Consider the following 14,607-nt stretch of genomic DNA (forward strand, 5'->3'; position numbering starts at 1 on the left):
GTTAATGTCCGTATGGCCCCCATATGGACAGACTGTTATCCCCAAACAGCCTGATACATAAAAGACTCCTCAGTATTGGAATTTACATTGTGAGATTATCTTCTTCAATGAGATTAATTCAACCTGTTTCATTACATTATTTTTTTTTGTTATAGTATTCAAATAAGTGAAAACACATTTTTCTTGTAGGACTGAGGGTAATGGAATAAAATAAAAAGCTCCATTAGGGAAAAGGCCCTTTATTAGTGGATAAAGGAGAGCTGTTCCTTGCCGTCACCCAAATGCTTGCTCGTGGGGTAAATGTGTCTCTTTCAGAATGGTCCAGACCGGCTGTCCATGAAAAATGTCTTCTGTTGTCATCAAATGGACATGACCGACTTGAGCCTCCGGCCTGGCTGCTGTCGACTTCACAGTTCAGAGAGTCACCATGCTGGCTTCAAATACACATTTTCAAATGTTTTCTTCTTTTCCCTCAGCAGCACTTCTAACATGCTCCCTTGTATGTACAACAGCATACGGAGGCACCGCATGGCATGACATTGAAAGTACCCCCCCCTTGTTTGATAATAACAATACTAATTTCAACTCATATAGCGCTTTTCTAGATACACAAAGTACTTTACATTATAGACAAGAGACAATGACAAACGGAACAGAACAAAAATGGGAAGACAAAGCAAACAAAACAAAACAAACAGAACATTTTAGGTAACAAAGAACGAAAGGAAAGCAAACTGAAGCAGCAGCGTGGGGCATAGCGGAGGGTGCAGGGCTTTTAACAGGTGAAAGTGAGTTGGCAGGGGTGTGTTTTGAGGGCTTGCTTGAATGATGGGAGGGTGGGAGCCTGACAGGTGTGGATGGGGAGGGCGTTGCAGAGGGAGGGGGGGGTGCAGCAGCTGAGAAGCTCTGACTTCACATGGTAACTCTACGACAACGGCAATGTACTTTACGATTTCTAATCTGGGGTCGAGGAAACGTTCCTCCTCTCGGATACATTTCACAGCTTCCCGAGTGCAGCCTGAACGATATGAGAGAAGGTTGTGACTTCATGCCTCGTGAGCGTGTGAAAAAGTGTGTCTGGACGTGTCGATTATTATTCCGCGCTATCATCTCGCGCCCACTCTGGTCCACTCATTCATTTATTCCGTTCAATTTTACATAATACTTGGGCCAAGCCTTTGGATTTCTTCTGCATAATTTAACAACGGTTGACTAATTTATGATGGTGAAACTATGCAGCGATGATGGCCTAATCCTGATCGTGCTTCCTGTTTATCGTGGAATGCAATTTGCGTGGAGAGAGAAACACGACGGTCCTCTCCAGATACGACGCGTCGTCGGTTGGTATGCCGTCCCATGACCGGGACGGGCACACCAGGGGTTCAATAGCTCAGGAACCAAGTCCTGCTGCCTCCATTCAATAAACAATCCACACAGCCCATCAGCTCGCTTATACCATCCAATTATCCACACGTTGCTCTGCTGATTCTCAAATTGCTTCTTCGAACTCTTGAGAGGAATTTGCATTTTTATTAAATTTCCATCTTTACTTGTGTATTTTTATTTATTTATTTTTTGCCTCGGCACCTGTGATCATGCTCCCTCACGCCCCACGGGCCTCTGCCCCGCAGCTTTGGGTGGTAAAGTGCCGGTGTGGGTGCTGCCTTTTTTGGAGGTGAGTATTGCAGAGTGAGTCCATCAGCCTTGGATGCCGGAGGAAAGCACTTCACTTTTCATGAACACTGCGGGAACACAGATTCTTTATTTTGTATGTTGCATTTGATGCATTAAAAAGTGCCCTCAACCATTCATTTACATAACCCACATACATCCTCGTAATCCAATTTACAAAGAGGAGAGCAAGTGTGTTTCCCCCTCACGCCATACGGATGTATATTTGAAGTCTACCTTGTGAAGTCTGCACCGATTCCCTCCAAAACACGACGAAGATTTAAATTAATTGATTATAAGAGAAAAGAGGTGAGAACGCGTGACATTTCCTCGACAGCGTCGCCGACACAGTGCTGCACACGGATGAAATTAGATCTGTGGGAAATAAGTGTAACCTCAGGGGGAGGGGGGTTCAATCCTGATCCAGAGGAAGGAGATGGGGAGAAAGAGAAGGACGGGGACTTGTAATGGCCCCGCCAAGTCCCCAGCAGCAGGGGCTGAGTTTGATGCATTAATTAGGATGTGGAGCTTATTCCTGCACTGTGGCCTGTTCCTCTCACTCTGATAGGAGTCACCTGACCGAGTAACTCCCCATGTGGTTCCTCTGGACAGGTGCCATGATGCCAGACTCATTACTTCTCTCATGCTGGTGTGTTATTCCAGGTATCAGTGATGTTGAGTGTTGAGGGGGGCTTTACACAGATATGCGCCTACATAAAGATAATGAATGAAGTTGTATTTGAAGGTGTTAAGCCCCCCCCCCTCCTCCTCCCCAATGTATTCATTTCAGTGGGAGCTTGTTACATGTTGTTTTTCTGTACTATCTAATCACAAAGGTGACTGGATCTTCTCATAGACACACACCTACCAAACCTTGCTTGTGGTTATTGTAACATAACTGTGTGGATGAACAGATCTCTCTCTCTCTCTCTCTCTCTCTCTCTCTCTCTCTCTCTCTCTCTCTCTCTCTCTCTCTCTGGAAGAAAAATCAAAGACTTTTGGAGCGTCCATCAGCACATGGAAGTCGTGCCACCTCTTCCCTTTCCTCCAGTCACGGCCACAACAGCTGAAGGCCACATTTTCTCGAGGAAAGTGCGACGCCTGTGATGTCGTCTGGTTTTCCCAAGTTGGGAGCGTGGCCAAAAAAACTCGTTGCATGTTCAAAGCACCATGACCGAGGCAGTCGAGGTGACTACATGAGGGCTCTTCATCAGTCCTAACATCCTGTCTTGGGCGTTGTCCGAGCTCTAGCTTTGATGTTCTCACGCTTCTTCCTTTAGATCCAGGCAGTTCTCTGTCATTTGGGAGTAAATCTTTAATTCATTACACAATACAGCCACGGGGCAGTGTCTTGAATAATTTAAAACCAGGCCGAGGTATGTATGTATGTAGCTTGTGTCATTGCAATAGTGCTGTTGCCTCCCGATTCACCGGCACATCAATTGTGTATATTGTGTAAAGGACAACCGCTGTGTTATTTGATGGGGTGCAGTGAACCCCTCCCTCTGTGGTTAGAGCGAGCTGTCACTCACTGACGATCAATGCGCCCCCTCTGCAGAGACGAGTGGAAAGGAATCACCTTGTGTCTACAAAATGCTTCTGTCTCCTCTGTCTGGTCAGCTAGATCACATTCACAGTGAACACTGGAACAAACATTTGACCGAACATATGTCAAAACATAGATAGAAAAGCAGCCAACAGATTGAAGGACTCTTAATTGTATGAATGTAATTATTGAGCAAGCCTCACGCTCTCAGTGGTGGACATACAGAGCTGGATTTTAACTTAAATGCTCAAGAAACAAAACTCTCACCGGGAAACAAACAAGCACAAGTTTGACAGACAAAACACACGATTCAGTCATTTGATCTGCGTGAAGCCGACTGCACGGCCTCCTGGGATGTGCATCTACTTTCTTCCAGATTATTCACCTGTTCTGTTGTATTACATATGTACATATGCAAACATGAATACGTCCTTCTGTCGCGGCCTCAAACATCCAGCACAAGTAACACATGTTCCTTTAGCGCCATCTGCTGGATGGAGAAGAAACAAGGCATTTATGGACAGAATACCCAAAGAGTTAATGTAAAGACAAGATCACAATCCTACTCCCTACATTGGTAATGCATCGGCACCGGGTGTTTTAGTTATCGAGGAACCAGTCTGGGAAAGATTAAATGGGGTATTTTGTTTTAGGCCACTAAACTCCATGTACACAGGTCTGAGGGTGGACTGTGGTTGTGTGGGGCTCTTCTGACTGCCAATAAGGAATCATATATTAGCTATAAATTACATATTGGTTAGGGGAGCCACCTTACATGTATTGGGCATAAAGAACTTCTTCAGGAATTATGGCCAGTTTGTGGGACTTTATCGCAGATAAATGCACATTTGACACAGTGAGAGTCACGATTCACAAATTACATTATCATCAAATAAGAAAAAGGATACTTTAAAAGCCACTTAGTATGACAGCTATCACTTAGGAGAGTAATGCAACACAACGTGCAAGCAAACGAACTTCCCAGCAGACCTTTTGACATGTCTCAAAAGGTCACTGGAGGAAAAGCACAGGTGTGAGTAATAAAATGAAAGTGGATTCCATTCAGCTGCTTCAGTTTCAGGGTCCTGGCCTGTGTCTGAAACGACTCCTTGTTGGTGCACTATATTTACCCTCCACCATGCTGTGTGCATCCCTGATGTCTTTGTACTCTACTAACCTACACTGTAAAACATTTCAAGGCAGTGAAAAAAGGGAAGAAACCTTCGAGAGAGCAACAGAGGAGGATCCCTCTCTCTCCAGATGAATAGATGTCATGTGACCAGAATGACCAACGTAACAGAGCTACAGCCCATTGAATGAATATGACAGAAGTTATTCCTATAATGAGTAGTATGCATGGACCATGATCCAGAAAACGATCCATGTCCGCAGAAGGAACTAGAGCATCAGCAGGGCCCCACGTGGCAGGAGGCAGGACTGGCTCCAGACAGCCACAATCCATGGAAACATGTGGCGAGGAAACACAAAGGCTCTCGGGAAAAAGTAGAGTTTATGATGTGCATTAAATAGACATGAATTCATCCACAAGGAAAGAGAAAAGAGGATTAAGGTGCTCAGTAGATCCAAAGATGTCCCCCAGCAGTCTAAGCCTATAGCAAAACTTCTGAAAATTGGAAAATAATGCTAAGCTAAGCTAGCCGTCACATGACTCACACTCACAATTAACAGCCTTTTAGCGTAAAGGCCTCCCAGAGGATTTCTCTGCTCATGGACTGTTGCAGGGTTAACAACAGTCACTCTTACAGTTCCTCTGCACTCTTCTGTCGCTGCCACCGTGGGCTGCACAGAGATCAGAGCTCCTGGGAACCGTTTCAAAAATGTAGTTGTTACATTTTGTGCCATATCTGGTGAAACTTTAATTGTCCTCTCAGCACTGTTTGCCCATCCAACTTCATTAATCCTCTTTTGCCAGACAGGCCCCAGATGTTGCGTTCGAGGACATCCCACTTTTGAGGTCTTGCAAACACACGGGAGACCAAAGTTTGCCTTTTCTTCCAGCAGTGCTGTGCGCTTTGGATTGTGGGCTCTGAAGGTGACCTGATGCAGCTTTGTTCCAGCTGGCAGAAGTAAATCTGACGACCTTGGTTGCACTCTCCCCTGCTTTGACTTTTAAAATAAACTATTCACGAGTTTAACAAAAAACATAAATTAATCTTTGTTTTCTCCAGCAAAACCGCCAGAGGGTGGCAGTAGTGAGCGGTGTGAGCTAAATGCAGAGCTTCTGTAATAGATCTACATTGTGTTGTCGCCTATTTACATACTTATACAAGAAAGTAGACGATGCCGAAGTGTGTTGTGTTTGTCTAACTGATCTATAAACGCTGTTGGGACACGCAGCAGTCCGCGTTGGCGGCGCCGTGAGGAATTAAACATTTAAAGTCGCATATTTTACACGCAGTTTGGGCTACTCCTGTTGGTATTCCGCGGTGCAACGTTTGAAACCACAGCAGTGCGTGCTGGTTCGTGGTCACGGTGACGCGCTTTCGAGCTTCAAATTCATGAACGCGCGTCGTCCTTCCTTCTTTTCTTTTTTGTGTGTTGTTGTTGCATGGATGGGAGCAGCGAGAGAGGGACGCGAATGAAAGGTAACCAGCTTTAACGGGCTCCCCTCCTCACGCAGTCACCGTGTCAGGGTCAGACGGGAACCGGCGTGTCGACACGTCTCGCTTCATGTCGGCATTTGGTTGGCGTTAAAGCCCCGAAGGACACGCGCATAACGGGACCGCAGAGTGACGTTAACTCACTGACGGTGTGCGCGTACCGGCGGCGGCGGCGGCACAGCCATGGTCCTGTTCAATGAGTTTATCAGCACATTGTCCTGCCCGGGCCTCCGTCACAGAGTATACAGTGTATCGTCTCAAATTGAACCCGGAGCTGAATGTTGCTGATTTATGACGTAAAAGAATCAACTCACTGGCCAATTAAGGTCCACGTACTTCTGTTTGTATTACAAAATAAGAGGCTGCAAACCCTCAAGTCCTTTCTTTATTCTGAACTTGTGGCGGATAATGGGGCTGGGTCAACCGACACACGGCATCACAATCGTGTGTGTGTGCGTGTGTGTCTTCAATTAGTCAAATGCCTGTATGTTAAACGTCTGGTTACTGCCACAGCTTCCAAGGGGCCTTTAAAAAAAAGTGTGTGTGCGCGTGCGTGTGCGGGACGCATTGTTCAGGGTTCATACGGTCATGGAAAACCTGAAATGTCACGTAATTTTAAAATGGTTATTTCCAGACCTGTAAACATTCTTAAAAAAAAACAAAATCCCAAAAGTTTTGGAAAAGTCATGACAAGTTGTTATATTCATGTGTTCATGTCATTCATGCTGAGTTTGCAATACTTAATATGCTTTTAAAAGAAAGACGCTCAGAATATAAGCAGGCTTGCATATAGGCATCTATATAAATGTTTATTCTTTTAATAATACTATTGTCTCATTATTTTTGTGTCATTTAAGGTTTACTGTGTGCTTTGGAATCCTCATTGTTAGTTTAAATACTACATTGTATCACTTTTTCGGTTAAAAGTTAAAAGTCATAGAAATCCATTTATCAAAATGTGTAAGAACCCTGATTGTTATGAAAAGAAAGTTTGTTCTGTTTATTCATGAAGTCTTCTTTTATAATTTAGGATAATTAAATGATCTTCGAACCCGCTCATTCAAACTAAACTGTCCATATATCTGTACTTTACACAAATATCCGTGGTAATAATTTGCTGTTATTTATTTTCAGGCCGGTGTAAGGTTCCCTCCCCCCCCATCTCCCCGCTCAAGCAGCAGCCTCGCAGATGAGACAGACGGAGCTTCCAGCCTGCAAGACGAGAGCTTGTCAAAGAGTGTTCGTCCACATGGAGAAGATTTAATCTGCGCCCCCGTCTCCCTCCGGCAAGCCAATGCTGCGTTTTGTCTGCACCGTCCCAGTGCAAACAAGTAGTCTATAGCGTGTACTTGTCAAATTTATTTGTACCACCAGAAACAGTCCCGACGACGCAAAACTCTCAGCTCGGTTGGATCCACAAAACAAGACCCAAAGGGAATACTTCTCGTCTTTATTTCCACTCCGAAGTTGTGTGTCTGTGCTTTCCGGAACCGAGTGCAACCATGGGGGCCACAGGCTACGGCTATTACCGCGCGGCCATCTTCTTCTGCATGTTCATCGGCTACTCGCTGTACTTCTTCAACAGGAAGACCTTCTCCTTCGTCATGCCCGCCGTGATGGAGGAGATCGAACTGGACAAGGATGACTTGGGTGAGACGGCAAGCAATCGTTGGGTCTGCGATGAGGCCGTTGTTGTGCAATAAATACCTAAATCTGGTTCATTTCGCTTGCGGTCAAACTGCAGCGCCGTTAACTCCTTGATGTTTTGGAATTGTCATCCTCACCTATGTTTACTGTCTGTTAATGAAAACCTACGGGTATTGTATCATTGGCAGTGAAATAACTTAAGTCTCATCCATGTTTGGTTGCCTTTTGTGGTCTACAAAGCAACAGTCTCTCTCTTTGTACATTGCTTTTTTACCAGCAACCTTCATTGTGTCTCTGCAGGGCTGATCACCAGCAGCCAGACCTTGGCCTACGCCATCAGTAAGTTCATCAGCGGCGTGCTGTCGGACCAGATCAGCGCCCGCTGGCTCTTCTCCATCGGCCTCTTCCTGGTGGGCGGCATCAACGTGGCCTTCTCCTGGTCCTCCACCGTCTCCATGTTCTCCCTGCTCTGGTTCATCAACGGCCTGGGACAAGGCTGCGGCTGGCCCCCGTGTGGGAAAGTGCTGCGCAAGGTAATACCGCGCCACCTGCCACCTCATGCAACACAGGGCCCCCCATTACTGAGCGAAACGAGCAAAAGAAGGCCCCGCTGGCGACACCTGACGAGCAGCTGGTGGAAGGGGTGCGAATCCGCAGTGTGGGAACCACCTGCTGCCAGACATGATGCCCGTGTTCTCTCTCTGTGCTGAGAGAGACAGATCATAAAGCTCTGGTGAATGGCCAGCATTGCGGGGGGGGCAAAAGCACGCTCTTTGAGCAGACCCCGACTCATTCTGCTGCTCTGAGCCGAGGCTCCCGAGACGCAGCCTTTTAAAAAGTAGCGGTGCTCGAAAGGTGAAGGAATAAATAGGCTTTGGCATGCGGTCAGCGTGCCGACGGGGATCAGATTACAGGAGAAAGTATTTTTAGAAAATCCTCAGCGGATCTTTCCGAGAGAAAAGCAACTTTGACCAAAAGGTGTTCCCCTCGTCTCGATCAGGATCTTATGATGGATCCACGTCTTCCCCGGTTTTGCCACGGCTTCTGCTGCTCCCATTCTGCGGAGCCGAGTTAACATCGGCACAGTGTGGCTGGACGCTGGTGTTGATTCAGGCTGAGGGCTGTTGCCCAGTGGATTCTCAAGTTACTGGTCCCTCCGCGGGGAATGCTCCTGGCTGCCTTCAGCTGTGGGACATCATTAGGCCATGTGGTTCTGATGCCATTTGTCCAGTAGCAGTCAAATGAGAAAAAAAAGCAGAATCTGAAAATCTTGGCAAAAGGAAGTGTTGAAAATGAAAACGTTTGTTGACAATTAGGTCGGGCAAATACTTTTCGGGGGTGCTATTTCAGCCTCTGGAAGACAAACTACAAACATTGTGTCTGCAATCACCTCTGCTGCAGTGTAGTATTGAATGATTACAGCCCACAATGTGCTGGTTAAGAGTAGTGCGCGAGGAGCGACACAACGAGCAATAAAAGGTCTTCGAGAACGTTTTAGCATCCGGTCACAACGGGGCTCCCCAAATATGTTGCAGTTTGCTGCAGAAGAATGGGAGATTTGTTGTGGACGGACGCAGAGATGCACACTCACTCACAGACTCATACACCAGAGTGATTGCATGATTCTCCTGACGGAGATAATGATGATGTGAATCAGCATGTTCTTGACCACGACCTGTGTGTTGCTTCAGGAACATGGTAAGCGGCCCACAGTGTGTACAGTACATGATGGTTGTGAACATGCACATTGAAAGGACAACATTTAAATAAGTCTGTATCCTCTGTCTTCACTGTGGGATTTGGACTAAGTTGACCATCCTCTGCTTTGCTTTCTCCTTCCGTCTCTTTTCCCACCAGTGGTTTGAGCCCTCCCAGTTTGGGACTTGGTGGTCCGTGCTGTCCTGCAGTATGAACCTGGCCGGGAGTCTGGGTCCCATCCTGGCCACGGTGCTCCTGCAGTACTACGACTGGAGGACCATCCTGACCATGTCGGGCATCTTCTGCGCCTCCTTCTCGATTGTTTGCATGGTGTTCATAAAGAACGACCCGAGGGACGTGGGCCTGCCCAGCATCGAGGCCGCGGCCAAGAAGGGGACTAAGGGAGGTGAGCAAAGACGGGAGAGGGGACCCAGCAGGGCTTCATAGGGGGTACAGAGGCCACTTCCTGTGTAGCTTGAAGATGTTTACCTCAAAGCCTGTCGAGCCACATGGTGCCCTGTTAGCTCCCAACATCCCAACAGGGGGTCTGACCCAACAACCATGTGTGTGATATCTTCAATTAGTCAAATGCCTGTATGTTAAACGTCTGGTTACTGCCACAGCTTCCAAGGGGCCTTTTAAATGTGTGTGTGTGTGTGTGTGTGTGTGTGTGTGTGTGTGTGTGTGTGTGTGTGTGTGTGTGTGTGTGTGTGTGTGTGTGTGTGTGTGTGTGTGTGTAAGAGTTCACAGGGACACATGTGATTAATTAGGACACCCCTAATGCACAGATACATGGCACGCTTCAGTGGTTGTGTTTGCCTCAGGAGGCTTTACAATTTGTACACGTGCGACATCCCTGTCCCAGGACCAGGAAGAACTCCCCCAAAAATATATAAAAAAAACTTTCACAGGTAGAAAAGAAAGAAAATTCGGGAGAGCAACAGAGGAGAAGAGTGTACAGAATGAACAACGTAGCAAAGTTAAAGCACATTCAATGAATATGACAGAAATTATACATATACAAAGTAGGACTTTCCATCCAGCAACAAACATAAGAAGGACAAAGAAATGAAGTTATCTCAAAGCGGGCGGGCCGACTGAACATAAAAGGAGTCGCTGTGAGTCACCGGCTAACAGCGCTAACAGTGCAAACTACGTTGTTTACCGGAGGGTTGGCGCCTTATCAACTGTAACCACAGTATGAGAGCAATGCAGAGGGGCAGCGATGAGCCAGTGAGGCGCACTCACATGCACTCACATGCACTCACATGCACTCACATACACTCACAATGACTAAAAGCACACGCGGCAGGATGTTAAATACAACTTCTTTTGTAAAATCTTCACAAGTAAAACTGACGTTAATATTAAAATGACATCAAATGAGAGGTTTTCTAAAGGGAGTCCTTTTGTCCACAGGGACCGCCAGAATCTACACAACATAAAGGGCAGTAGCTTTAATTATGGCTGGAAATGTTTGTCAATTGTTCGGTTGATTGACTGAGAATTCATCTGCAACTTAATTTACGCAGGAGTAGACGGGATTTGGGAGTGTTTCCCAACCGACGACCGTGATCGCTGCTTATCCAGCCGAGTGTGATGGATTACAACTCCAGTCCCAGCTGTAACCCCCGAGGCCCTGTCACGATGCAGATCAGGCAGAGGAGGTCAATGATAACGGTTATGATCAATAATGTGCTCCCACATGCAGGCAGAGCACTTAGTTACCTCATCAATAACAACCTCTCTCTGATATAAATCACATCATCCACCCCTCCGTGATCCGTGTCATTGTGGAAATTTGGGAGGGGAATATTAAACTTTAGTTTGAGGACCGTGAGTCCTTGACTAGATTCTTATAATCGTCAATCTGTCAGCAGAAGACTGATGTGCGGAATAAGTTTTATATACCAGCGTCACCAGATAACTGCAGGACACACTGTAGATCATACAGATTTACACCATGTGATCAGCATGCTGCCGGGATACTCGTCTTGCTTTGCCTCGGGGCCGCTTAAACTAAACCGACATTCCTGAGACAATGAATAAAACATTTCTTTAAAAAGTACATAACTCGTCTCATATCCAAATGATTTATATTCAAATCAACTGACCGATAACTCAACTAACTAAATGAACATGGCAGCACAAGGCTGGACGCCCTTATTAATCAGATATTTTAAAAGCTGCAGTTGCCCTTAAGTTGTATAAGCAAATAAAAACATCCTGTTCATGCATTCTGCCGCCTGAGTTACATTCAAAGTACAAATAAAATTCCCCAATTTAATAAACAGGCCCCCCGGACTCTATTTCAGAAGGCCATGAGTTGACTATCACCGGCATGCTGTGTGGAGTCAGTTATTAAAATAGTTGTGTAACCCTCACATCCCCTCCTTCCCCTCTCCTCCAGGCAACGGTGAGAGCACCCTGAGGGAGTTCCTCCTCTCCCCTTTCCTGTGGGTGCTGTCTCTGGGCTACTTGGTGGTGTTCGGGGTGAAGACGGCTGCCACCGACTGGGGACAGCTGTTCCTCATGCAGGAGAAAGGCCAGACTGTTCTCATGGGTATGCTTGTTTTTCCCTTCTTTTTTTTTAATGATCCATTCCGCCTCAATGTTTTTTCCCCCTCCGTCTGACTGGTGAGGGGCGCTGCTCTGTTTCCCACAGGGAGCACCTACATGAGTGCCTTGGAGGTGGGAGGATTCGTGGGCAGCCTCGCTGCCGGGTTCATCTCCGATCGAGCCGTAGCTCGGGTGAGTACCGGAGGTCATGGGATTGATCCGGCCAAACATGGCTGGGATTACTGAGCGGGGGTTAATACCATCCTCTCTTTGAACTTCCTCCAGCGAGGGTTGGGCACCCACGGGAACCCTCGCCACAGCCTGCTCCTTCTCATGATGGCCGGTATGTGTGTGTCCATGTACCTGTTCAGGGTCACCATCACACCAGAGATGCCAAAGGTAATTGCGACTTCATTTTTGTTCTTTTATTACTGTGTGGAAAAAAAGCTGTAAATGTATCACGGGAGCTTGTTTGTGTTGGCACAGGAGGCTCCTCTTTGGGTCCAAGCCCTTCATCCGGTCTCCGTCCTCGTTGGTGTATCAGAAAAAGAGGTACGCGCAAAAAAAATGTCCCGGACAAGACGTGCTGTGCTGAATCTTAGCAAAGCGCTGGAGAGCACTGTGTTTTTACTCGTTGTCGCACACAGATCTGGATCCTGTTCCTCGGTGCGATGTTTGGGTTTTCTTCCTACGGCCCGATCGCCTTGTTCGGGGTGATCGCCAGCGAAAGTGCTCCTTCGAATTTTTGTGGAACCTCTCACGCCGTTGTCGCTCTGATGGCGAATGGTAAATTCCCGGCCGACCAGCAGAGACGCCCCGTATCACCCGCGATCACGTGACCAAAAACAAGCTTTCCCTTCTCGTTGCAGTTGGGGCTTTCATGGCGGGCCTTCCCTTCAGCACCATCGCCAAGAAACACAGCTGGGACATGGCCTTCTGGGTCGCCGAGGTGATCATGGCCGTCGCCACCGTCGGCTTCTTCCTGGTGCGCAACATGCGCACCAAGATGGGACGGATCGCAGAGAAAACGGACTAATGTACCGTCCTGATATGAGCTTGTCGACGTCCTGTCATGTGACCAGACGGACAGCGGTCCCGCACTGTTGACAGCTCTTTATACAGAATACCGCACATTATTACAACGCCAATTAGGCCAAACAAACGCACGGGAAAACTGGGTGCTTTCGTCACATACATAACCTAGAGATAAAACCGATATCAGATATTGATCTGATACTGACTCAAATAGCTAGATATCTGCGCCTGTACGACCATCTGGTATCTTATATGATTCTTCAAATTCATAAATATGTGAAATAACAATTCAGTAAATGTGTAAATCAGTAGTTATTTGTAACATTCTGTCCTACAAAGCAATGTCTAAGTCGATCATGTTGTTGCCTTGCACATAAGATCCCAGTCTTCCACGCAGAGAGGCACACAGCTCATTAATAAACTGTGAAGGGATCGGTACTCTGTGTGGGCCGACCCGCTCCAAAGCCAAGGTATCAGCGTTGGTATCGGGACTGAAAAAGTCTGATCGGTGCTTCCCTGTTTAACAACACAAACATGCTAGACGGTAGCGGCTCATCACGAGCTAACCTTTTAAAGGAGCAGTGTGTAGTTTTTAGTGGCATCTAGTGGTGACGTTGCAGAGTGCAACCAACCGAACACCCGTCGCTCACTCCTTCCTTTCAGAGCATGTCGGAGAACTACGGGGGCCTTCAGGTTATTAGTTGGTGCACACTAATAAAAACACAATCTTGATGTTACATTTCTACCAATACGTCCTGCACACCGGCGCCTTTATTGCTTTTACTTGATCCGAGAGGTAGTTTTCAACTGGACACACGTAGCATTGACGACGGCTGTATACTGAGAAGAACATGGACATGAAGGTGTGAATGTTTGCGCTGATCCCGATGAGATAAGTGAACGTGTGCTGCTGCTCATATCTTGCCTTGAGGTCAGTTAAATGTAACCTATTGAATGATTACTGGTGGGCTCGTTTCTTCTAGACCATTCTTTGTTGAGATATGTGCACCGTTGTCGTAGCGAGTGTCACGGTCAAAACCTTAAACGGCTCATTATTTCACCGAAATGAAGTAATAGGAGAGCATGTTATTTTTATACACTGGATTCATAATTACAGGTGTGTTATCACTGCTGAAACACTAGATTGTATACCAAGAAGTTTCTCATCTCCAAAAATAAATCTGTGACTTTTGACAACTCCAATTACGGGTGATTGTACCATATTGACATCTAATAAATGTGAAGTTTACTTTGTTTTATTTGACTGGCAGTAGTTACACGTATGACCTGCTTCAGCCAACACGCGGGCGCTCGGCTTTGCTTCTTTTCTTCCTGCTCTCTCCTCTCGTCTTTTGTTTCAAAGGCATGTGTGTTTGTTCAGCTCGACAGATTACGCGCCTGAACCGGCTACCGTACGTCTTATCGTCTCGTCACATGATCAAATAGAGACGTGACATTGGACGATGTCGGCGTGCTCCGAGACCATCGTTGCAAATCTCTACGACAGAAATACCAAAGAACTTAATGATGTATTGCATCATTTAATTTAAAGTGTTTTATGGTTTATGTAGAATAAGCATATTTTGATATAGATTGCTTCAGACTATTTTAACAATAAAACAAAATGAAGAAAACCATGACAGAGGTGAATTATCCTTTTTGAGTAGCATTTGGATGTTTAGAGGATTTATTAGTTGAACACAGAAGTATTTGAGAGATCTGTCTCTCTCTCTCTCTCTCTCTCTCTCTCTCTCTCTCGCCCTCTACCCAGAGGGTGTAACATTCATATCTGTGTGGACCTTTGGAACATGTTCCTCTGGCTGTGACAGG

At 46.4% G+C, this 14,607-nt stretch overlaps 1 protein-coding gene across 1 annotated transcript; it reads left to right on the forward strand.

Annotated features, from left to right (window-relative positions):
• The first annotated feature begins 5,719 nt into the window (after positions 1 to 5,719).
• Positions 5,720 to 14,026, forward strand: slc37a4b (solute carrier family 37 member 4b). Its single transcript, XM_068601397.1, has 10 exons — positions 5,720 to 5,823; positions 6,973 to 7,488; positions 7,786 to 8,018; positions 9,343 to 9,589; positions 11,594 to 11,746; positions 11,849 to 11,934; positions 12,028 to 12,141; positions 12,229 to 12,294; positions 12,390 to 12,528; positions 12,612 to 14,026. The coding sequence occupies exons 2-10, from the start codon at positions 7,341 to 7,343 to the stop codon at positions 12,776 to 12,778; spliced, it is 1,353 nt and encodes a 450-aa protein (XP_068457498.1). The 5' UTR covers positions 5,720 to 5,823; positions 6,973 to 7,340; the 3' UTR covers positions 12,779 to 14,026.
• Positions 14,027 to 14,607: the final 581 nt, after the last annotated feature.

The sequence above is a fragment of the Clinocottus analis genome, unplaced genomic scaffold, assembly GCF_023055335.1.
Source record: "Clinocottus analis isolate CAN_PGR_092001 unplaced genomic scaffold, fCliAna1.0.p SCAF_5, whole genome shotgun sequence".
In the NCBI taxonomy this organism is placed as follows: domain Eukaryota; kingdom Metazoa; phylum Chordata; class Actinopteri; order Perciformes; family Cottidae; genus Clinocottus; species Clinocottus analis.